Source organism: Orcinus orca, chromosome X (genome assembly GCF_937001465.1).
Source record: "Orcinus orca chromosome X, mOrcOrc1.1, whole genome shotgun sequence".
Lineage (NCBI taxonomy): Eukaryota > Metazoa > Chordata > Mammalia > Artiodactyla > Delphinidae > Orcinus > Orcinus orca.
In genome coordinates, this window is record NC_064580.1 from 33125962 (window position 1) to 33149974 (window position 24013).

The window sequence follows — 24013 nt, forward strand, 5'->3', positions numbered from 1 at the left end:
GTGTCTTTTCTCTGAATATTTAATAAATCAGTTGACCTCTCTCTTTTCTGAGTTCCTTAAAAGCATCTGGTAATAACTGGATTCCTTTCACTGCTGTTATTCCAAAGATGTAACCAACTTACATGCACTCTGTAATTCTCCCTGCTCGCCCTTTCCTTCTCACCTATTTCTTTATGGAGGGACAAGTCTGGTCACAAGTCTGAATACTATTTTAGACTTTATGCAAAGGCAAACCAGCTGTTTTCACCTACGCGTGTCATTTAATTATAGTTTACTCAACACATTATATAGAATTCAAAAGAATCATGTTGTTTAAGCCATTTTGTACTTCCTGTAGTCTCTTAAATCCCTTATGGTGGAAATTAGAGCACTTCACTCTGTGGCTTGAACTTTGATGGGGCTTTTTTAGGTGTGATCATTAATTACACCCTGTATTCCCTCATCCGAATTTATAAGCATCTGAGAAATAGATGTAGAAATAAAGCAGATGGAGATCAAAAGGTACCTTTATATAAAGGTGAACTGGAAAATGACTTTGGATTTGTTTGGGCTTATTAATACCTTCCACCAAAATCAAGTGCATTAACCCCAACCTAGCCAGTTGTAGACTCCCTATAGGAATAAACAACCAACACATGAAGAAGAAAGAGAAAGTGTACATCCTGGATTCAGGACATCGGGAAAGAAAAAAAAGGGTCTGCTCATCTGCTCATGCTTCATTTCTTCACCCAAATTCACGGATCAGATATGTTGCTTTTCCTTGGATGGCAGATCATGATGGAGGAGGCAGATTGATGCTGAGATTTTTTTTCCTCCCATAACTTTCCCTTCTAGTGAGTGAATAAGCCTCTCTGTGTAAACATGATCAGTAGGAAATAAGGATCCCCACCACTGCCTTCCCATTATTTCCCTTTATCTTCATCATCTTCTTTCCCTGAGAGTCCAATAAAACTATCAAACCTCATTAAATGAAAATACCAGGACCTCTCTGTTCTCTTTCCACCCTGACTCCTCACACACACCATTGAGTTAATGAAGATTGATCGCTTTCATATCTTTTTTATTCAGCAACAATCTAGGGAGCATCTTTGCTCCCAGGTATTATGCTGAGTCCCAGAGATGCCAAAATTTAACAAGACACAAACTGTTGTGAAGGAATTCAAAAAACATCTATCCAATATGTTGGATTTATGCACCTGTACTATTTAAATCAATTGGTGTTGCCCTACTGGGATATTATAATACTTGTATTTTTAGACTGTATTTTGAAATGTCACTTCTATAAGACTACAAATTATACCGTGTGGACAGAATTTCCCCTATAGTTGTGTTTATTCTTCCTAAGTAACTCCTAGTCCGTGCCTTCTTTGTGCCTCTCTGGAGATTAGTTCGGTGACGCTCTCTCTATGGGACTCTTTCTGTGAGAGTAGTTTTGCCATTGAACTGCATAACAGATTCATGCCTCTTCCTGTTATTTCCCAGTGTTCAGTAGCTTGAGGCTCTTTTTCTTTGATTAATCTATTGTCTTTTTTTGTGCCTGATTTGCTGATTTATGTGTCACACTGGTCGCCATTTCACCCCCCAGGCCAGTCATCTTGTTGCATGTTGTTTACGTGTTGAGTGTAAACACCATGTTGGGTTTGGTCTGTGATCACAAACAGCTCCTGAGAAGCTCGTCATTGGTCCTCCCATGACCCCATATTGGCCTCTAGACTTGATCCTTTCCTCTGCTTCTCTTCATTTTGCTTTCTCTACTCCACTCACTCCATTAAGCCTTCTGTCGTAACTACTCTAATGAGAGTACCCCTGACAAGATTGTCAACCTTATCCAATATGCCTAATCCAGTGGTCAGATTTGTGTTCTGAGCTTACGCGTCGGCAGCATTTACCAGTTGACCCAGTTAAAGAAATTTCTGTTCTTGGCTGTCATGACTAGCTTTATTTATCTCTCCCTTCTCCATCTCTGTTGTTGGCTCCTCTTCCTCTGATCAGGATCTAAATGTTTGAGTGACCCAGGCCTCTGCCCTGAGGGCCATCACACCCGCTTGCGCAGGTGGTGGCCTGCACATTTCCAGATGCAGCTGCTGATGGCGTCTTCTCAGCAGTTGTGCCACTTGACAGGCCTGGTATCCTAGGTTGTGACACCTGAACACAGACAGCTTGGGTTCTTCCATTTAGTCTCTGTAGGGCCTTGACAAAATTACTTTAGTCGTCTATAAACTTTGTTTCTTCAATTGTAGTATGGAGATAGTAATGGTATCTATTTCATAGGATATTTTTTTAAGATTAAGTGCAAATACATAGAATCCTTAAAAGTGCCTGATTCTCAGTAAGTGTCTCAGAAGTGTTAGATATTACCATTATTATCATTTAAAGCTCTGTTTGGGCATTCTCTGACAGTGATGTAACTAGAGGGCCTGTCTTCAGTCACTGACAAATGACATGTTGAGATGGAAACATGATTCTTTCAATGTCATTCAGTGGGTTTTGTCATTAATACACAAAAGAATATTCTATCAAAAAAGAAAGTACGAAAATGTGGTACCTAAATCTTAGAGTCTGAAATTGGGTGCTCATTGCTAAAAGGTTAGATAAAATATTTATGTTACAAGAAGTTCCTTTATCTTTTATTTCTGGTTTCTTGTTTAAAATGAAACATGTAAGAAGAGCATCAGCTATGTGGCCACTTTCTTCCTTTAATTTTCATTTTGTAGTGCTTGCAGTTGTATTAAAGGACCATGCAGTTATTTTAAGTTAATCAAAATGTTTGGTCTATTAAATGACCTTATGAAAGTGCAGTAAAGCATGTAAATGAAATACCCCTTCAAAAAGGTACACAATTTTGTAAAAAAATAATAAGAATGTGCAGACGGCACATTCTTCATTATCTGTTCAAAGAAAATAGCTTTAGGTAGTTTATCCAGTATCCTCTCTTTTCTTTGAATACCTTGTTGTCGTCATCCTATTTCAGATTTGTCTTCAGTACTCCATTCATTCCTTGTATGATTACTATGTTCTTTCAAACAAATGTAGATGCCTGTTATTAATGAAGAGACAACTATAGAAATTTAGGGAAGGAGCATGAATAATATTGTTCTTTATACTTTGATATTCATTTCTCTATAATTGAGACATTTTGGTTCGGTTTACTATGAAACGTATTTCTTACAGATTAAAATATATATGGTATAAAATACATAATTTCAAAGTACATTTTGCAAATAAATTGGTTAAAATTCAGTACTTTTTGATTATTTATCATATTTAATCAAGCATTCTCTTTTTAAAAATTACTAATATTCTTCCACATTGAATAAAATGCAGTCATTGCCCTGAGAAAATTCACCCAAGTAATAGGCACCCTTGGCCAACATAGTGCCCATTGCATGATTTATGGGCATGATGATACAAGCATTAGATTGAATGATAATTATGCAGGCATAATATCTGGATGGAGACATACCCCTCTTATTCAATATAATGACCTTGCTGTCATACCCAAATGATTATTACCATCATTATTTTATGAGACAGTAAATGATCAATAGATAGAAAGATATAGATATCTCATATTCTACAATTCTCTGAAACCTGTTTGATTAAATATTTTGTATGTATCAATATGTTAAGGGTATGAATACAGTACTGAAGTGATAAGCTCATGATTCTAGTTACCAGTCAGGACTGCTCATGTAGCTGCCACTTCACACATCACAGGGCATTGCTTGAGCTTATTCTACATCTTCCTCTCACCCTTGTGAAAGTCACCACATGGCCTGAACTACTGCAGAAACTTCATTACCTTCTCTCCTAATCCCCTTTTGCTCAATTTACCATTCAACGATCACATCACTTCCATACTTAAAACATTCAGTAGGCTCTTGTTATTCTTAGAAGTCCCAAATCGTCACTGTACTCTGCATGGTCTTGCCTATTTTGCCCATTTCATCTCTTGACAAGTTCTTCCTACTCCCTTTTGCTCCACCTGCTTAAGTTCTTTCTCAAATGAGCCAAGGTGGTTTCCACCATGGAAAAATTCCCCATGCTGCTCTGATGCCTAGGAGGCATTTACTTTCTCTCTACATCCAGGAAACCCTTATCGCCTTTCAACTTTGGTGTACTGGTCACCTCCTCAGGACCTTAGAAGTCAAGTTCCCAGGACCTTTGCTCTCATAGTCTCTTCTGCTTCTCCATAGTAGCCGTTATCACAGTAGTCATTTAAAAACTAGTGATATAATTGGTAGTTTATTGGCAGTTTTTCCCTCCCAATCATAAAGCTCCATGAGGACAAGAACCTTATTTGTCATTTCAAGGAAAGCTTTCAATTATTATTCATTGAATGAATAAAGAAATGAAAATATAAATGATAAGAAAAACGTTTTTAAAGTCTGTTTAGATGTTGGCTGTGGAAACAAAATTATCTGCCTCATATTCATGAATTTAGCCGTAGCTAGGAAGTTTTACTGGGGCAAATTCTACAGGTCTTAGTGAGCAGTTTATGAAAATCTTCAGAGAATGGGAGACCATTGAAAATGGGAAGTGCTTTTAGACAAGCCTGTGATAACCATTATATATTGTAAAATACAAAAAAAAAAAAAAAGTTTAGTAAATATTTCAGTACCTGTTAAAACACAATTGAAATTAAATATATATTTATCCTATTAATTTCATGAGTTCAAGTCTTTTTTTTTTAACATCTTTATTGGAGTATAATTGCTTTACAATTGTGTGTTAGTTTCTGCTTTACAACAAAGTGAATCAGTTATACATATACATATGTTCCCATATCTCTTCCCTCTTGCGTCTCTCTCCCTCCCACCCTCCCTATCCCACCCCTCTAGGTGGTCACAAAGCACCGAGCTGATCTCCCTGTGCTATGCGGCTGCTTCCCACTAGCTGTCTGCCTTATGTTTGGTAGTGTATACATGTCCATGCCTCTCTCTCGCTTTGTCACAGCTTTCCCTTCCCCCTCCCCATATTCTCAAGTCCATTCTCTAGTAGGTCTGTGTCTTTATTCCCGTCTTACCCCTAGGTTCTTCGTGACATTTTTTTTTTCTTAGATTCCATATATACGTGTTAGCATACGGTATTTGTCTTTCTCTTTCTGACTTACTTCACTCTGTATGACAGACTCTAGGTCCATCCACCTCACCACAAATAACTCAATTTAGTTTCTTTTTATGGCTGAGTAATATTCCATTGCATATATGTGCCACATCTTCTTTATCCATTCATCCGATGATGGACACTTAGGTTGCTTCCATCTCCTGGCTATTGTAAATAGAGCTGCAATGAACCTTTTGGTACATGACTCTTTTTGAATTATGGTTTTCTCAGGGTATATGCCCAGTAGTGGGATTGCTGGGTCGTATGGTAGTTCTATTTTTAGTTTTTTAAGGAACCTCCATATTGTTCTCCATAGTGGCTGTACCAATTCACATTCCCACCAGCAGTGCAAGAGTGTTCCCTTTTCTCCACACCCTGTCCAGCATTTATTGTTTCTAGATTTTTTGACAGCAAGATCCTTTTTGACCCACCTCCTAGAGAAATGGAAATAAAAACAAAAATAAACAAATGGGACCTAATGAAACTTCAGAGCTTTTGCACAGCAAAGGAAACCATAAACAAGACCAAAAGACAACCCTCAGAATGGGAGAAAATATTTGCAAATGAAGCAACTGACAAAGGATTAATCTCCAAGATTTACAAGCAGCTCATGCAGCTCAATAACAAAAAAACAAACAACCCAACCCAAAAATGGGCAGAAGACCTAAATAGACATTTCTCCAAAGAAGATATACAGATTGCCAAGAAACACATGAAAGAATGCTCAACATCATTAATTATTAGAGAAATGCAAATCAAAACTACAATGAGATATCGTCTCACACCAGTCAGAATGGCCATCATCAAGTGTCTTTTTAAGGGACTGCTAAGGACAGAATTTTCCTCCTGTATTTGTTACAGTAGTCCCAAGAACTGTTGACCTGTAACTTTGAAATTACAAACTGTATTAAGAGCAGCTACATTTATTTAGATATTTTTTTAGAAATGTGCAATTACTCTCTTAAAGTTATGAGCTATGTTTGTCATGAGTGATTAATTTTATACAACAATCAGATGATAATTAATTTACACTGGCCTCACTGATTTAGCTCTTATCAACCATGTCCACATAAAAGTACTATACAGATTCTCTTCCACTTAGCAAAAGGCATGTTTTTAACTTGATAATATGACTTTTCAAGTAAAATGCAGAGACTCTATTATGATAGCTTTAAGACACGATACAGAATGTCAGTTTACGATTTTGTACAACCCAATTCTGTCCCTCTCCCTTAGGTGCTAGTATCAACATATTCAAGTTACAGATAAGGGGGATATGTGTAGTTTGAAAAAATTATGTGTAGTTTGAAAAAAATTCCTAGTTGCCTCACCCCCTGTCCCTTGCAGATAATCATCTCTGTTTTTTGTACCAGTGGGTTTTCTTATGATTGGAATTATGACATCCATAGAGACGATTCCCCACAAGGGGTTCAATGCTTCTGAAACTAAATTTAGCTTCTCGTTTCCTATCTTGATTCTAACACAGCCATTCCCATAAAGGCTTCAATAATTAAGCAGAAACAGATGCAAATCTCAACTACATACAGTATTTACTTTGAAAAATATGTCATTTGAATGCAGTGGAAATTTCATCTCCCACTAAACACTCTAAAATTCTTAAATACTGCTTCTCTGTATGGAATGCTGCTTCCTATACATTTCCATATCCTGTCCCCAAAACAAATAGACACATTAAAGTAGACATGTTGATTTTGCTACAACAAAGAATGGTTATTGATAGGAACAACAGTTGCCGATTTTGTCAACAGGATGAGAACTAGCAATTCAGGAGGTCAGAGATTTATTTTTACACGTGGAAAAAAAAAAAGATCTTGTAAGGGTGTGGGTCAGTCAGTTATTTTACATTAATAAGGTTTGCTGAGTAATCATTAAATGTGACTCAGGCTTGTTACAGCCAAGCTATTTTTCAGAGTTCTGTGGCAGAAATTATAATCAGTTACTTCTGAAAGGTGGTCTGGTTTCTGTTGGGATTGCTTAGAGGTGGCTGTCAGTTCTGTGAATCCAAGGATCGCGTTTACCTTTACACACTAGAGACAGACTTTAGAAATTAGCTCAGCTGTGGACCAGGTCAAGTCATGGTTCTCTGGAGCTCTCTTCCATGATCTATGTGCAACAAACTTCTTGATTTGCAAGTTGGGCTCCTTAGATGGACATGGAGCATAAATATAATAAATGCTTGTGCTTCTCTTCTACATGCCAGTCTTGAATTTAAGATATTTTTCACATGTACCTAACAAAACCCTGCTATAATTAACTTTCCTCTGGTAACCTACTGGGTAAGAAAATACAGTTAACCATATTGTCTATAATAACCCAAGACTAATGAAGAACTCTCTCTTGTATTAAACTTTACCAGGGAATTCCCTGGTGGTCCAGTAGTTAGGACTCCACATTTTCACTGCTGAGGGCACAGGTTCAATCCCTGGTCCGGGAATTAAGATCCCGCAAGCCGTGCAATGTGGCCAAAAAATAAAATATACCAGTGTTTGAAAATCCTGCCCTAATAGACTGGGATGCAGTTTTAATATTGTTTGAACTTAATTCAAATCGTTCTTTATAAATTACAAGTCTATAGGCTTTTAATATATTTTTTATAGAGAGCATGTCATTATTTTTATTTTATAGTAAATATTGATTTTTAGTTTCCACTTGGCTATTTCTTGTTTCATAAGTCTGAATTTTAAGGATTTAAGATAGTGGAATTTAAGGATGATGGGTGCATGTATTTTTTTTTTATGTTCATTCATTTATTTACCTTTTAAAAAAAGCATACTGAGTACTATTATATATCTGGTAATGCAATAGGTATTATGAACACAAAGCTAAATAACATATACCATCTTCCTCCCTCTAAATACTTGTGCATGATTAATGCTGACATAATTGATTTTCAACCTATACATATTTAATCGAATTAAAATGCATTTTAATCTTAATTTTCTTAGATATACCTGTAAAACGTGAATTTGAATATGAAATTCAATTTGAATCTGAAGCTGTGAAGGCTAATTTGGAATCCTGCGTGGCTTTATATTACATTAAAAAATCTTATAATATCAAGGCTGAAAGGGTAACATTGGTCTTCAGTCTGATATTTGCACCAAAGAAACCACTGAGGTAAACCTGCTTTCACCCCTATTTTCTTTCTTTTTTTTCTTTTTTTTTTTGCAGTACGCGGGCCTCCCACTGTTGCATCCTCTCCCGTTGCGGAGCACAGGCTCCAGATGCGCAGGCTCAGCGGCCATGGCTCACGGGCCCAGCCGCTCCGCGGCATGTGGGATCTTCCCGGACCGGGGCACAAACCCGTGTCCCCTGCATTGGCAGGCGGACTCTCAACCACTGTGCCACCAGGGAAGCCTGTACATGACTCTTTTTGAATTATGGTTTTCTCAGGGTATATGCCCAGTAGCGGGATTGCTGGGTCGTATGGTAGTTCTATTTTTAGTTTTTTAAGGAACCTCCATACTGTTCTCCATAGTGGTTGTATCAATTTACATTCTGATCAACAGTGAAAGAGGGTTCCTTTTTCTCCACACCCTCTCCAGCATTTATTGTTTGTAGATGTTTTGATGATGGCCATTCTGACTGGTGTGAGGTGATACCTCATTATAGTTTTGATTTGCATTTCTCTAATGACTAGTGATGTTGAGCATCCTTTCATGTGTTTGCTGGCAATCTGTATATCTTCTTTGGAGAAATGTCTATTGAGGTTTTCTGCACATTTTTGGATTCAGTTGTCTCTGTTTTTGATATTGAGCTGCATGAGCTGCTTGTAAATTTTGGAGATTAATCCTTTGTCAGTTGCTTAATTGGCAAATCATTTCTCCCATTCTGAGGGTTGTCTTTTCGTCTTGTTTATGGTTTCCTTTGCTGTGCAAAAGCTTTTAAGTTTCATTAGGTCGAATTTGTTTATTTGTATTTCCATTTCTCTAGGAAGTGGGTCAAAAAGGATCTTGCAGTGATGTATGTCATAGAGTGTTCTGCCTATGTTTTCCTCTAAGAGTTTGATAGTGTCTGGCCTTACATTTAGGACTTTACTCCATTTTGAGTTTATTTTTGTGTATGGTGTTAGGGAGTGTTCTAATTTCATTCTTTTACATGTAGCTGTCCAGCTTTTCCTAGCACCACTTATCGAAGAGGCTGTCTTTTCTCCATTGTATATTCTTGCCTCCTTTATCAAAAATAAGGTGACCATATGTGCGTGGGTTTATCTCTGGGCTTCCTATCCTGTTCCATTGATCTATATCTCTGTTTTGGTGCCACTACAATATTGTCTTGATTACTGTAGATTTGTAGTATAGTCTGAAGACAGGGAGCCTGATTCCTTCCACTCCATTTTTCTTTCTCAAGATTTCTTTGGCTATTCGGAGTCTTTTGTGTTTCCATACAAATTGGGAAATTTTTTTGTTCTAGTTCTGTGAAAAATGCCATTGGTCGTTTGATAGGGATTGCATTGAATCTGTAGTATAGTCATTTCCACAATGTTGATTCTTCCAATCCAACAACATGGTATATCTCTCCATCTGTTTGCACCGTCTTTAATTTCTTTCATCAGTGTCTTATAATTTTCTGCATACAGGTCTTTTGTCTCCTTAGGTAGGTATGTTCCTAGGTATTTCATTCTTTTTGCTGCAATGGTAAATGGGAGTGTTTCCTTAACTTCTCTTTCAGATTTTTCATCATTAGTGTATAGGAAAGCAAGAGATTTCTGTGCATTAATTTTGTATCCTGCTACTGTACCAAATTCATTGATTAGCTCTAGTAGTTTTCTGGTAGCATCTTTAGGATTCTCTATGTATAGTATCATGTCATCTACAAACAGTGACAGCTTTACTTCTTCTTTTCTGATTTGGATTCCTTTTATTTCTTTTTCTTCTCTGATTGCTGTGGCTAAAACTTCCAAAACTATGTTGAATAATAGTGGTGAGAGCAGACAACCTTGTCTTTTTCCTGATCTTAGAGGAAATGATTTGAGTTTTTCACCATTGAGAACGATGTTGGCTGTGGGTTTGTCATATATGGCCTTTATTATATTGAGGTAAGTTCTCTCTATGCCTACTTTCTGGAAGGTTTTTATCATAAATGGGTGTTGAATTTTGTCGGAAACTTTTTCTGCATCTATTGAGATAACCATATGGCTTTATCCTTCAATTTGTTAATATGGTGTATCACGTTGATTGATTTGCATATATTGAAGGATCCTTGTATTCCTGGGATAAACCTCACTTGATCATGGTGTATGATCCTTTTAATGTGCTGTTGGATTCTGTTTGCTAGTATTTTGTTGAGGATTTTTGCATCTATGTTCATCAGTGATACTGGCCTGTAGTTTTCTTTCTTTGTGACATCTTTGTCTGGTTTTGGTATCAGGGTGATGGTGGCCTTGTAGAATGAGTTTGGGCGTGTTCCTCCCTCTGCTATATTTTGGAAGAGTTTGGAAAGGATAGATGTTAGCTCTTCTCTAAATGTTTGACAGAATTCACCTGTGGAGCCATCTGTTCCTGGGCTTTTGTTTGTTGGAAAATTTTTAATCACAGTCTCAATTTCAGTGCTTGCGATTGGTCTGTTTATGTTTTCTGTTTCTTTCTGGTTCAGTCTTGGAAGGTTGTGCTTTTCTAAGAATGTGTCCATTTCTTCCAGGTTGTCCATTTTATTGGCATATAGTTGCTTGTCGTAATCTCTCATGATCCTTTTTATCTCTGCAGTGTCAGTTGTTACTTCTCCCTTTTCATTTCTAATTCTATTGATTTGAGTCTTCTCCCTTTTTTTACTGATGAGTCTGGCTAATGGTTTATCAATTGTGTGTATCTTCTCAAAGAACCAGCTTTTAGTTCTATTGATCTTTACTATTGTTTCCTTCATTCCTTTTTCATTTATTTCTGATCTGATCTTTATGATTTCTTTCCTTCTACTAACTTTGGGGTTTTTTTGTTCTTCCTTCTCTGATTGCTTTAGGTGTAAAGTTCGATTGTTTATTTGAGATGTTTCTTGTTTCCTGAGGTAGGATTGTATTGCTATAAACTTCCCTCTTAGAAGTGCTTTGGCTGCATCCCATAGGGTTGGGTCATTGTGTTTTCATTGTCATTTGCTTCTAGGTATTTTTTGATTTTCTCTTTGATTTCTTCAGTGATCTCTTGATAACTTAGTAATGTATTGTTTAGCCTCCACAATATCTAGTCTCATAGCACTGTGGTCCAAAAAGATACTTAGTATGATTTCAATTTTCTTAAATTTACTAAGGATTGATTTGTGGCCCAAGATATGATCTATCCTGGAGAATGTTCCATGAGCACTTGAGAAGAAAGTGTATTCTGTTGTTTTTGCATGGAATGTCCTGTAAATATGAATTAAGTCCATCTTGTTTAATGTGTCATTTAAAGCTTGTGTCTCCTTATTTATTTTCATTTTGGATGATCTGTCCATTGGTGAAAGTGGGGTGTTAAAGTCCCCTACTATGGTTGTGTTTCTGTCGATTTCCCCTTTTATGGCTGTTATCATTTGCCTTATGTATTGAGGTACTCCTATGTTGGGTGCATAAATATTTACAATTGTTATATCTTCTTCTTGGATTGATCCCTTGATCATTATGTAGTGTCCTTCTTTGTCTCTTCTAATAGTGTTTATTTTAAAGTCAATTTTGTCTGATATGAGAATTGCTACCCCAGCTATCTTTTCATATCCACTTGCAAGGAATGTCTTTTTCCATTCCCTCATTTTCAGTCTGTATGTGTCCCTAGGTCTAAAGTGGTTCTCTTGTAGACAGCATATATACGGGTCTTGTTTTTGTATCCACTCAGCCAGTCTGTGTCTTTTGGTTGGAGCATTTAATCCATTTACATTTAAGGTAGTTATCGATATGTATGTTACTATTATTACTATAATATAGTAATAATATACTATAGTAATATATTACTATATTACTATGTTACCATTTTCTTAATATTTTTGCATTTGTTACTGTAGGTCTTTTCCTTCTCTTGTGTATCCTGCTTAGGGAAGTTCCTTAACATTTGTTGTAAAGCTGGTTTGGTGGTACTGAATTCTTTTAGCTTTTGCTTGTCTGTAAAGGTTTTAATTTTTCCATCGAATCTGAATGAGATCCACGCTGGGTAGAGTAACCTTGGATGTAGGTTTTTTCCTTTCATCACTTTAAATATGTTTGCCACTCCCTTCTGTTTTGCAGAATTACTGCTGAAAGATCAGCTGTTAACCTTATGAGGATTCCCTTGTATGTTATTTGTTGCTTTTCCCTTGATGCTTTTAATATTTTTTCTTTGTGTTTAATTTTTGATAGTTTGATTAATATGTGTCTTGGAATGTTTCTCCTTGGATTTATCCTGTATGGGACTCTCTGTGCTTCCTGGACTTAATTGACTATTTCCTTTCCCATATTAGGGAAGTTTTCAACTATAATCTCTTCAAATATTTTCTCAGTCCCTTTCTTTTTCTCTTGTTTTGGGACCCATATAATTGGAATGTTGGTGCGTTTAATGTTGTCCCAGAGGTCTGTGAGACTATCCTCAATTATTTTCATTATTTTTTCTTTTTTCTGCTCTCCAGTAGTTATTACCACTCTTTTGTCTTCCAGGTCACTTATCCATTCTTCTGCCTCAGTTATTCTGCCATTAATTCCTTGTAGAGAGTTTTTAATTTCATTTATTGTGTTGTTCATCATTGTTTGTTTGCTGTTTAGTTCTTCTAGGTCCTTGTTAAACGTTTCTTGTATTTTCTCTATTCTATTTCCAAGATTTTGGATCATCTTTACTATCATTACTCTGAATTCTTTTTCAGGTAGACTGCCTATTTCCTCTTCATTTGTTAGGTCTGGTGGGTTTTTGCCTTGCTACTTTATCTGCTGTATGTTTCTCTGTCTTCTCATTTTGATTAACTTACTGTGTGTGGGGTCTCCTTTTCACCACCAGCTTGTTCATAGTCCCCATTGTTTTTGGTGTCTGCTCCCAGTGGGTAAGGGTGGTTCAGTGGGTTGTGTAGGCTTCCTGGTGGAGGGGACTGGTGCCTGTATTCTGGTGGATGAGGCTGGATCTTGTCTTTCTGGTGGGCAGGACCGCATCTGGTGGTGTGTTTTGGGGTGTCTGTGACCGTATTATGATTTTAGGCAGCCTCTCTGTTAATGGATGGGCTTGTGTTCCTGTCTTGCTAGTTGTTTGGCATAGGGTGTCCAGCACTGTAGCTTGCTGGTCGTTGAGGGAAACTGGGTCTAGCGTTGAGATGGAGATCTCTGGGAGAGCGTTCACCGTTTGATATCACATGGAGCTAGGACATCTCTGGTGGACCAATGTCCTGAACTTGGGTCTCCTACCTCAGAGGCACAGGCCTGACACCCGGCCGGAGCACTAACACTCTGCCAGCCACATGGCTCAGAAGAAAAGGGAGAAAAAGAGACAGAAAGAAATAAAGAAAAAGGTAAAGTTATTAAAATATTTTTTTAATTATTAAAAATTTAAAAATTACAAAGTAATAAAAAAAAAGGAAAAGAAAGAAAGAAGAGATCAACCAAACCAAAAAACAAATCCACCAATGATAACAAGTGCTGAAAACTATACTAAAAAAAAAACAAACAATAAACAACAGACAGAACCATTGGACAAATGGTAAAAGCAAAGCAATGCAAACAAAATGACACAGAAGCCTACGCATACACACTCACAAAAAGAGAAAAAAGAGAAAATAAACCTATATATCTATATATATATATATAAAAAAGGAAGAGAACAACCGAATCAATAAACAAATCTACCAATGATAATAAACTGTAAGTACTAAACTAAGATAAGCATAAGACTAGACAGAAATTAGATGCAGAAAGCAAACACCAAGTCTACAGTTGCTCCCAAAGTCCACCACCTCAATTTTGGGATGATTCATTGTTTATTCAGGTATTCCACAGATGCAGGGTACATGAAGTTGATTGTGGAGATTTAATCCGCTGCTCCTGAGGCTGCTGGTAGAAATTTCCCTTTCTCGTTCGCACAGCTCCTGGGGTTCAGCTTTGAATTTGGCCCCTCTTCTGCATGGAGATTGCCTGAGGGCGTCTGTTCCCTCCCCAGACAGGACAGGGTTAAAGTAGCAGCTGATTTGTTTTTCTCATCTGGCTTATTTCACTTAGCATAATGCCCTCCAGGTTCATCCATGTTGTCCCTAATGTCCCAAGACTTCCTTCTTTTTTATGGCTAAATAATATTCCATTCTGTGTATATAGCAGATTTCTTTATCCATTCAACTGTAGACAGACACTTAGATTATTTCCATATCTTAGCTTTTGTGACTAATGCTACAATAACATGGAAATGCAGATATATCTTTGAGATACTGATTTCATTTCCTTTAGATATACAATCCAGAAGTAGGATTGTTGGATCATATGGTAATTCAACTTTAGCTTTTTGAGGAAACTTTGTACAGTTTTCCACAATGGCTGTTCCAATTTTAAATCCCACCAACAGTGTTCAGTAGTTTTCTTTTTTTCCACATTCATACCAGCACTTATTTTTTGACTCTTTGAACAGGTGTGAGGTGATGGCCCACTGTGGTTTCAATTTGCATTTCCCTGATGATCAGTGATGTTGAGCACCTTTTCATATACTTGTTGGCCATTTGTCTGTCTTCTTTAGAAAAATATCTATTGAGGTCCTGTGCCCATTTTTTAATAGGGTTATTTGTGGGTTTTCTTGCTATTGAGTTGTATGAGTTCCTTATGTATTTTAGATATTACCCCCCTATCAGATATATGGTATGCAAATATTTTCTCCCAGTCCAGAGGTTGCCTTTTCATTGGGTGATTTTTTTTCCTTTGCTGTGCAGAAAAATTTTAGTGTGATATAGTCCTACTTCTTTATTTTTGCTTTTGTTGGCAGTGCTTTTGATGTTATATCCAAAAATTCATTTCTAAGACTAAGGTGAAGGATCTTTTCCCTTGTTTTCCTCTGAAATTTTTACTTTTGATTTATACAGGGTTTAGGTCTTATGTTTATATCTTTAATCCATTTTGAGTTGATTTTTGTTAGTGGTATATGATAGGGGTCCAATTTTATTTTTTTGTATATGGTTATACCACTTTCCTAGCACCATTTATTAAAGAGACTATCCTTTCCCCATTGTGTATTTTCAGCAACTTTGTCGAAGATTAGTTGACTGTATATGTGTGCATTTATCCCCAGGCTCTCTGTTCTGTTCCATTGGTCTATATGTCTGTCTTTATTCCTGTATCATTCCATATTGATTACTGCAGATCTGGAATAAATTTTGAAGTTACTAAGTATGAGGCCTCTAGCTTTGTTTTTATTTCTCAAGATTGTTTTGGCCATTCAGAATCCTTTAAGATTGCATATGCATTTTACAATTTTTTTTATTATTTCTTCAAAAAATGCCATTGGGATTTTGGTGGGGATTGCATTGAATCTGTAGATTGCTTTGGATAGTATGGACGTTTTAATGATATTGATTCTTCCTGTCCATGAATATGGAGATATCTTTCCATTTATTTATGTCTTCTCTAATTCCTTTCATCCTTGTCTGTTAGTTTTCAATGTACAGATCTTAAAATTCTTGGTTAAATCTATGTCTAAGTACAGTTGACCCTTGAACAATATGGGAGTTAGGGGTACTGACCTTCCAGCAGTCAACAGTCAGCCTTCCCTATATGTGACTCCACACCAACAGATTTGAACCAATTACAGATCGTATAGTACTGTAGTATATGTATTTTTAAAAATTCATGTATAAGTGGACCTATGCAGTTCAAACTTGTGTTGTTCAGGGGTCAACTGTATTCTTTTTCATGCTATTTTAAATAGGATTTTTTTTTCATTTCTTTTTTCAAATAGTTCATTGTTAGTATATAGTAATGCAACTGATTTTTGTATGTTGATTTTGTATCCTGCAACTTTACTGAATTCATTTATTAGTTATAACAGTTTTTCCTGGAATCATTCTACAAATAAAATCATGTCATCTGCTAACAGAGATAATGATCTCAGAGGAAAAGCTTTTGTTTTTTCAACATTGAGGATGATATTAGCTGTGGACTTTGTATATGGGCCTCTATTATGTTGAACTAATTTTCTTCTATTCCTAGATTGTTGAGGGTTTTTTTTTATCATAAAAGGGTGTTGAATTTTGTCAAATTTTTTTCTGCATGTCCTGAGATGATCATGTGTTTTTTATCCTTCATTCTGTTAAAGTGGTTTATCATATTAATTGATTTTCTTATGTGGAACCTTCCTTGCATCCTATGGTTAAATCCTGTTTGGACATGGTGTATGATCCTATTAATGTGCCATTGAATTCAATTTGATAGCATTTGTTGAGGATTTTTTGCATCTATATTCATCAAGGATATTGGCTGGTAGTTTTCTTTTTTTGTGGTGTCTTTCTGGCTTTGGCATCAGGATAAATTATACTTGGAAGTATTTGGAAGTATTCCCTCCTTTTCAATATTTTGGAAGAGTTTAAGATGGATTAATGTTAATTCTTCTTTAAATATTTGGTAGAATTCACCATCTGTTCCTGGGCTTTTCTTTGTTGGGAGGATTTTGATTACTGATTCAATGTGCTTAATATTTATAGATCTGTTCAGATTTTCTGTTTATTCATGATTCTGTCTCGGTAGATTACATTTTGGGGGGAATTTATTCATTTCTTCTAGGTTATACAATTTTTTGATATATAATTGTTCACAACAGTCTCTTATGATCATTTTTATTTCTGGGGCATCAATTGTAATGTGTCCTTTTTCATTTATGATTTTATATATTTGTCTTCTCTTTTTTTCTTAATTAGGTAATTTTGTTGATTTTGTTCTTTTCAAAAAACAAACTCTTAGTTTCACTCTTAGTTGATTTTTTTCTATTGTCTCTTTGATTTATTTCTGCTCTACTCTTTATTATTTCCTTCTTTCTGCTAACTTTGGGTTGAGTTTTTCTTCTTTTTCTAGTTTCTTGAGGTATAGAGTTAGGTTGTTTATTTGAGTTCTTTCTTTCTTTCTTTTTTTTTTTTTTAATGTAGGCATTTATCACTATAAACTTCCCTCTTAGTACTACTTTTGCTGCATTCCACAAGCAATGTTGTGTTTTCATTTTCGTTTGTCTCAAGATATTTTCTAACATCTTTTTGACTTCTTCTTTGGTTCATTGGTAGTTCAAGATTTCATTGTTTTTTTTAAAATTAAAATTTGATTTTTTAATTTCCACATATTTGTGTATTTCCAATTTTCCTTCTGCTATTGATATCTAGTTTCATTCCACTGTGGTGGAAAAAGACAACTGGTAGGATTTCAGTCTTCTTAAATTTGTTTAGACTTGATTTGTGACCTAACATACAGTCTGTCCTTGAGAATGTTCCATGTGCCCCTGAGAGGAATGTAAATGCTGTTGCTGTTGAGTGGAATACTCTGCGTATATTTGTTAGAACCATTTGTCTATAGCATTGTTCCTGTCTTCTTTTTTCTTATTGATCTTCTTTCTCGGTTTTCTATCCATTATTGGAAATGGGATTTTGAAATCTCCTATTATTATTCTATTGCTTTCTATTTCTCCTTTCATTTCTGTTAATCTTTGGTACATATATTTAGATACGCTATTGTGGGGCATATGTATAGCTATAATATGTATAATCGTTATATCATTCTGTCAAGTTGATCTGATATAAGGTCCTTCTTTGTCTTCTCTGACAGTTTTTTATTAAGTCTGCTTTGCCTAATATAAGTAAGGCCATCCATGTTCTTTTGTTTACCATTTGCCATCTTGCTTCCCTTTAAAACTTTCAGCTTATGTGTATTTTTAAACCCAAAGTTAGTCTCTTATAGACAGCATATACTTGGATCTTGTTTTTTATCCTATCAGCTACTGTCTCTTTTGAGTGGGGAGTTTGATTTATATTTAAAGTAATTATTGATAGGGAAGGACTTAGCATTGTCATTTTGTTGTTTTCTGTATGTCTTATAGCTCTTTTGTCCATCTTTTCTTCTCTTGCTGTCTTCCTTTATGTTGTATTGATTTTTTTTCTAGTGACATGCTTTGATTCCTTTCTCATTTTCTTTTGGGTATCTTCTGTAGGTGTTTTCTTTGTGGCTACCATAGGGCTTACATAAAACACCTCATAAGTTTAACAATCCATTTTAAGCTGATAACTTGACTTCAGTTGCATACAAAAATCTGTACACTTTGTTAGTGATGTACAAATTACATATTTTATATTGTGTATCCATTAATATATTTTATAGTTATTTTTATACTTTTGTTTTTTAACTTTTATGCCACAATTAAAAGTGATTTATGTACCACTGTTACACTATTGAGTTTTGTATATTTTTCTATATATTTACCTTTACCAGTGAGCTTTATACTTTCGAATGCTTTTGTGTGGCTGTTTGGCATCTTTTCATTTCAACTTGAAGGACTCCCTTTAGCATGCCTTGTAAGGCAGGTCTAATGGTGATTAGCTCCCTCAGCTTTTCTTTGTCAGGGAAAGTATCTACTTCATTTTTGAAGGATGTTTTTTCTGCTTATAGTGTTTCTGTTTAGCAGTTTGTTTTTTATCACTTTAAATATATCATCCCTCTCATTTCAGGCTTACAAGGTTTCTGCTGAGAAATCTGCTGAGAGTCTTACAAGGATTCCCTTGTATGTGATAAGTTATTTTTCTCTTGCTATTTCCAAATTCTCTTTCTGGCTTTGTTGACATTTTGATTATGCATCTCATTGTGGAGTTATTTGGTTTCATCCTGTTTAGAGCCTTTTGAACTTAATGAATCTGATGTCCATTTCCTTCCCCAGATTTGGGAAGTTTTTGGCCATTATTTCTTTAAATAAGCTTTCTGCCTCTATTTTTCTCTTTTCCTTTTGAGACTCATAATGTGTATATTGGTCCTCTTGATATTGTTGTGTAAGTCCCTTAGATTTTCTTCACTCTATTTTATTTATTTTTCTTTTTGCTCCTCTGACTGGATAATTTCACATGACTTTTCTTCAAATTCTCTGATTACTTTTGCTTGATCAAATCTGTTGACCCTCTAGTGAATTTTTCATTTCAGTGAATTTTTCAGCTACATTCCTCAGCTCCAAAATTTGTTTGGTCTTTTTTTATATTTTCTATCTCTTTGTTGAAATTCTCACTTTGTTCATGCATTGTTTTCCTGACATTGTTGAACATCTTCATGACAGTTATTTTGAATAATTTGTCAAGTAATTCCTGTACCTCCATTTCTTTATGGTGTGTTTCTGGAGACTTATTTTGTTTCTTTAACAGGGTAATTTTTTTCTGTTTCTTCATTTTCTTTTTAACTTTGTGTTGGTATCTACACATTTGAAAAAATAGCTACCTCTCCCATTCTTTACAGACTGGCTTTATACAGGGAAAGATCTTCACCAAGCAGTGCAACTAGAGACTCTGGGGGCCTCTCAGATCTTTTCTGTGAATATGTCTTTCTGATCTTGTGTGTGAAGATCACTAATTAGAGGGGCTTGCCAGCTTCTATTTTCTCAGGAGTTTGTAATCTCTTGCTCCCTCTGGTGTCTGTCTTCTGTAGTGTGAGTACTCTGAAATAGCACACTGCCCAGATCTTTTTTTCAGCAGCCTCTAGGCATCTAGAGTTTGTCATGTTCTCTCAGTTCCATAAGACAAGCAAGACAGAAATCAGAACCTTAAGCAGCCCACTGAAAAGCCAGAAATTTGGATGCATGTTCCTCTCTTCTTTTTCTGCACTTATGGAGAGCCTTCTGAGCTATATCAGTTTCTGTCCGCCATACCATGAGACCTCTGTAGAACCAGTACCCTGCCCAGCTCTTTTTTGTTCTCAGAAACTACCGTGCTTCTGGAGTGTGTCAGGTCTCATCAATACTTCAAGATAGGCAAGACGGAAGCCAGTCCCCCAGCAGCCCCACACCTCCAATATCCAGATGTTGGACGTCTGGTCCACTCTTCTCTTTTCTTCACCTGGGAGAAGTGAGACCTGAGAATTCCCTCCTAATCCTGTGGTACTGTGCTCAGGAGGGAGAGCTTGTGGTGACTGCATCCACAGATTTTCCTAATAGCTTCAGAGCAGCTGATTTTGCACTCACCTGGAGGGCAGAAGCCTCTTAACTGGTTTCAGAATTTCTCACAATGGAAATTGGCCTGCATATTTTTGAATCAGTGTCTCCATGGAACTGATCTGGGGCTTCCTATTCTGCCATCTTCCTGACATCACCCCTCTGGATATTCTGTTTTATACATCTCTTATTTATCGGATCATGCATCATTGCCTAGCACTGGTAATAAAATGTTTTAAAACGATAACAATCATAATGACTATATTAATATTAATTAGTCCTTGTCAGGTACTTTCCATGTGCCAAGAAAGATAATAATCTTTATGGGTATTATTAATTTAACAGAATGAAAACTGAGGTTCAAAAAGACTAAGCAAGTTGCCTGAAGTCATGCTCCCAGGTAGAGCTAAGATTCCAGTCTAAGCCATCTGTATCCATAGTCCACTTTCTCAGACCACCTACTATGATACTCAATACACATTTACTGAAAGGATCAGTGAGTCCCAACCTGAATCTCCCATCTGCTCTTCTATGTTTCACTGTTGGATCTTTTCTAGGAAACTGTTCTTTACCTTCTGCCTGTATCTCCCCTGTCAGTTTGGATTTTAAAATCCTCACAACCTCCCATGTACTGTGCCTCTCTCCTGCTTTCTTCTACCAAGAAGTTCCTCAAATTCTTTCACAGTCTTCATCTCAAATGTAATCTACCTTGACTTCAAGATGGTCACTTGAATCTTAAATGTCACTCAGTTCACTTCAGATCATAGCAGCTCATCTTCAGGCCCAAGAATCTTTAATGAACCTGTAAAGTACTTATGTCTTACTTAGCAGGTGGAAAACTGAAGGAGAGTGAGCAAATGTCACATTGGAATAATAGTAAAAACAAAGGCTTTATGATAGCTGCTGTGGTCAGGCATTTTAGATATTAATTTATTTAAAAATAATTGAATTTTCATTTGTTATTCAGTTATTATAGGGACAGCATTTTATTCTTTGTACACTATAAATATAAAATGTGATTGAAAATATCTTTAAGATTCCATTTTTGTCACCCTGCAAAGAATGACACTTTTCGGTAATTTAAAAAATGCCTCCTCACTATTATTCTGTAAGCATTCCATAAAGTAACAAGTATCAGACTCACAGCTGCATAACAGCATTAATGTTTAACTGTAGTCCTATGCAACAGGATATAAACCAAGCCCTACCCATCAAGTTCTCATAAAGAGAACAGGGTAATGATACAATTTTAAAGGTTGATATTATATTTTTGTTCCAGAAATCCCGAGCCATTCACAGCATACTTCCTACCTGGCAGTGATCCTGAGTTTTTTGTAAAACCTCAGGTTGGAGAACTTCTTCCTTTTGACACTGAAGGAACTCTAATCGTTGTGGGTTTTAAACCCAAAATGTACAGCAGGAAATACAAAGCAACGTTAGCAATACAGGTGAGTTCTACAAAGGCAGTAGTCAAGAATGTTTGATGTCACAAAAGTCATTAAATGACTTTGGGAGGAAAGGTTTCACCCAATGATCACAGATAAAGAATAGCAACATTATCTTGTAAAAGTCAACATATTTCAACTGCTCTGTATTGTTTTAACTTCCTTTTGGTCAATAAAGAAATTTTAAATGTGAAGTATAGCCAAAAATATTGTTATCACCAGTGAAAATAGGAAATTATTTCTCTTCCATATTAAGGAATTGTGGAAGAGATAAATAATGACTGTAAAGTGATTTGTATAGTCACATATTATTTTCTGTAATAACCTATTCAAAGACTTTAGGTGATTTGTGATAGAGATTTTGAAACCTTTGATTAAGGGATAAGATGTTGTCAAAATGTTAAAGTCTAAAATGAAGAAAATTAAATAGAAGATAAATTTTATCTTGAATTGAAAAAAAAAAACGATGTGAAATGGGCCATTAATGTAAAATAATGTTAAAGTGATCATTTTATTAAAAGTTAAGGTAAATACAATTCTGAAAATTTATCCAGTAAGCAACACTTCTCCATAAAATTTCCCACATATATGCCACTAGGAACATTTTGGCTAAAGATAACTTTCAAGTTATTTCTGAAAAGATGCCTATTGCCACTGTCTGTTTTCAGTAGCACAGGCACAAGGGACTTGTAGTCTTGTTTTGAGACACAACTACTGATCCCAAAGTGTCTACTAGACTTCTGAATCAGACATTAATTAAGCAGCACCATTGGCAGAAAAATGTGTTGTTACTGTTTTAATGAATAGAGAAAAATGTTGGATATTGCTTGAGAAAATTATTTTTATTTTTCATCTTAGAGTCCTTACAACCCAGGTAATAAAAATATAAAGCCTCTGGAGACTTGCTGCACATAACCCACTCCTGTGTTAGTATTTGATTTTAAATGATCATGTTGATGTATTTCCTTCTTTTTTTTTTTTTTTTTACATCTTTATTGGAGTATAATTGCTTTACAATGGTGTCTCAGTTTCTGCTTTATAACAAAGTGAATCAGTCACATATATACATATGTTCCCATATCTCTTCCCTCTTGCGTCTCCCTCCCTCCCACCCTCCCTATCCCACCCCTCTAGGTGGTCACAAAGCACCGAGCTGATCTCCCTGTGCTATGCGGCTGCTTCCCACTAGCTATCTATTTTACGTTTGGTAGTGTATATATGTCCATGCCACTCTCTCACTTTGTCACAGCTTACCCTTCCCCCTCCCCATATCCTGAAGTCCATTCTCTAGTAGGTCTGTGTCTTTATTCCTGTCTTACCCCTAGGTTCTTCAAGACATGTTTTTTTTTCTTAAATTCCATATATATGTGTTAGCATACGGTATTTGTCTTTCTCTTTCTGACTTACTTCACTCTGTATGAAAGACTCTAGGTCCATCCACCTCACTACGAATAACTCAGTTTCGTTCCTTTAAGAAAAAGAAATCTTAACCTCTACTTTACACCATAACCAAAAATTAACTCCAGATAAATTGTGGACCTCAATGTGGAAAATAAAACAAACAATACAATCAAAAAATAGGCAGAAGATCTAAATAGACATTTTCCCAAAGAAGGCATACAGATGGCCAACGACACATAGAGAGATGCCCAATATCAGTAATTATTAGAGAAATGTAAATCAAAACCACAGTGAGATATCACCTCAAACCACTCAGAATGGCCATCATCAAATGTCTGCAAATATTAAGTGCTGGAGGCATTGTGAAGGAAAGGAAACCCTCATACACTGTTGGTGGAAATGTAAATGTAAATTGGTGCAGCCACTATGGAGAACAATAGGGAGATTCCTTAAAAAACTAAAAAAAGAGTTTCCATATAAGTCAGTAATCCCACTCCTGCGCATATATCTGGAAAAGATGAAAACTCTAATTTGAAAAGATACATGCACCCCAATGTTCATAGTAGCACTAGTTACAATAGCCAAGACAAGGAAACAAGCCAAGTGCCCATCTACAGATGATTGGCTTAAGAGTATGTGGTATACATATATAATGTGTATGTGTGTGTGTGTGTGTGTGTGTGTGTATATATATATATATATATATATATATATATATATATAATGAAATATTACTCAGCCATAAAAAAGAATGAAATATTGCCATTTGCAGCAACATGGATGTTCCTAGAGAATATTTTACTTTGTGAAGTAAGTCAGAGAAAGACATACCACATGGTATAACTTATATGTGAAATCTAAAAAATAGTACAAATGCATCTACATACAAAGCAGAAGTGGACAGATACAAACTACTATACATAAAACATAAGCAACAAGGATTTATTGTAGAGCACAGGAAATTATATTCAATATCTTATAATAACCTATAAT

The 24013-nt window shown here is 35.8% G+C and overlaps 1 protein-coding gene across 1 annotated transcript in view; it reads left to right on the top strand.

Annotated features, from left to right (window-relative positions):
• Positions 1–22534, top strand: part of CFAP47 (cilia and flagella associated protein 47) — a 541109-nt gene extending 518575 nt beyond the window's left edge. Inside the window, 3 exon segments of the mRNA XM_049704952.1 lie at positions 8073–8244; positions 21454–21622; positions 22478–22534. Of these exon segments, the coding sequence (XP_049560909.1) occupies positions 8073–8244; positions 21454–21622; positions 22478–22534 (398 nt within the window).
• The last annotated feature ends 1479 nt before the right edge of the window (positions 22535–24013 follow it).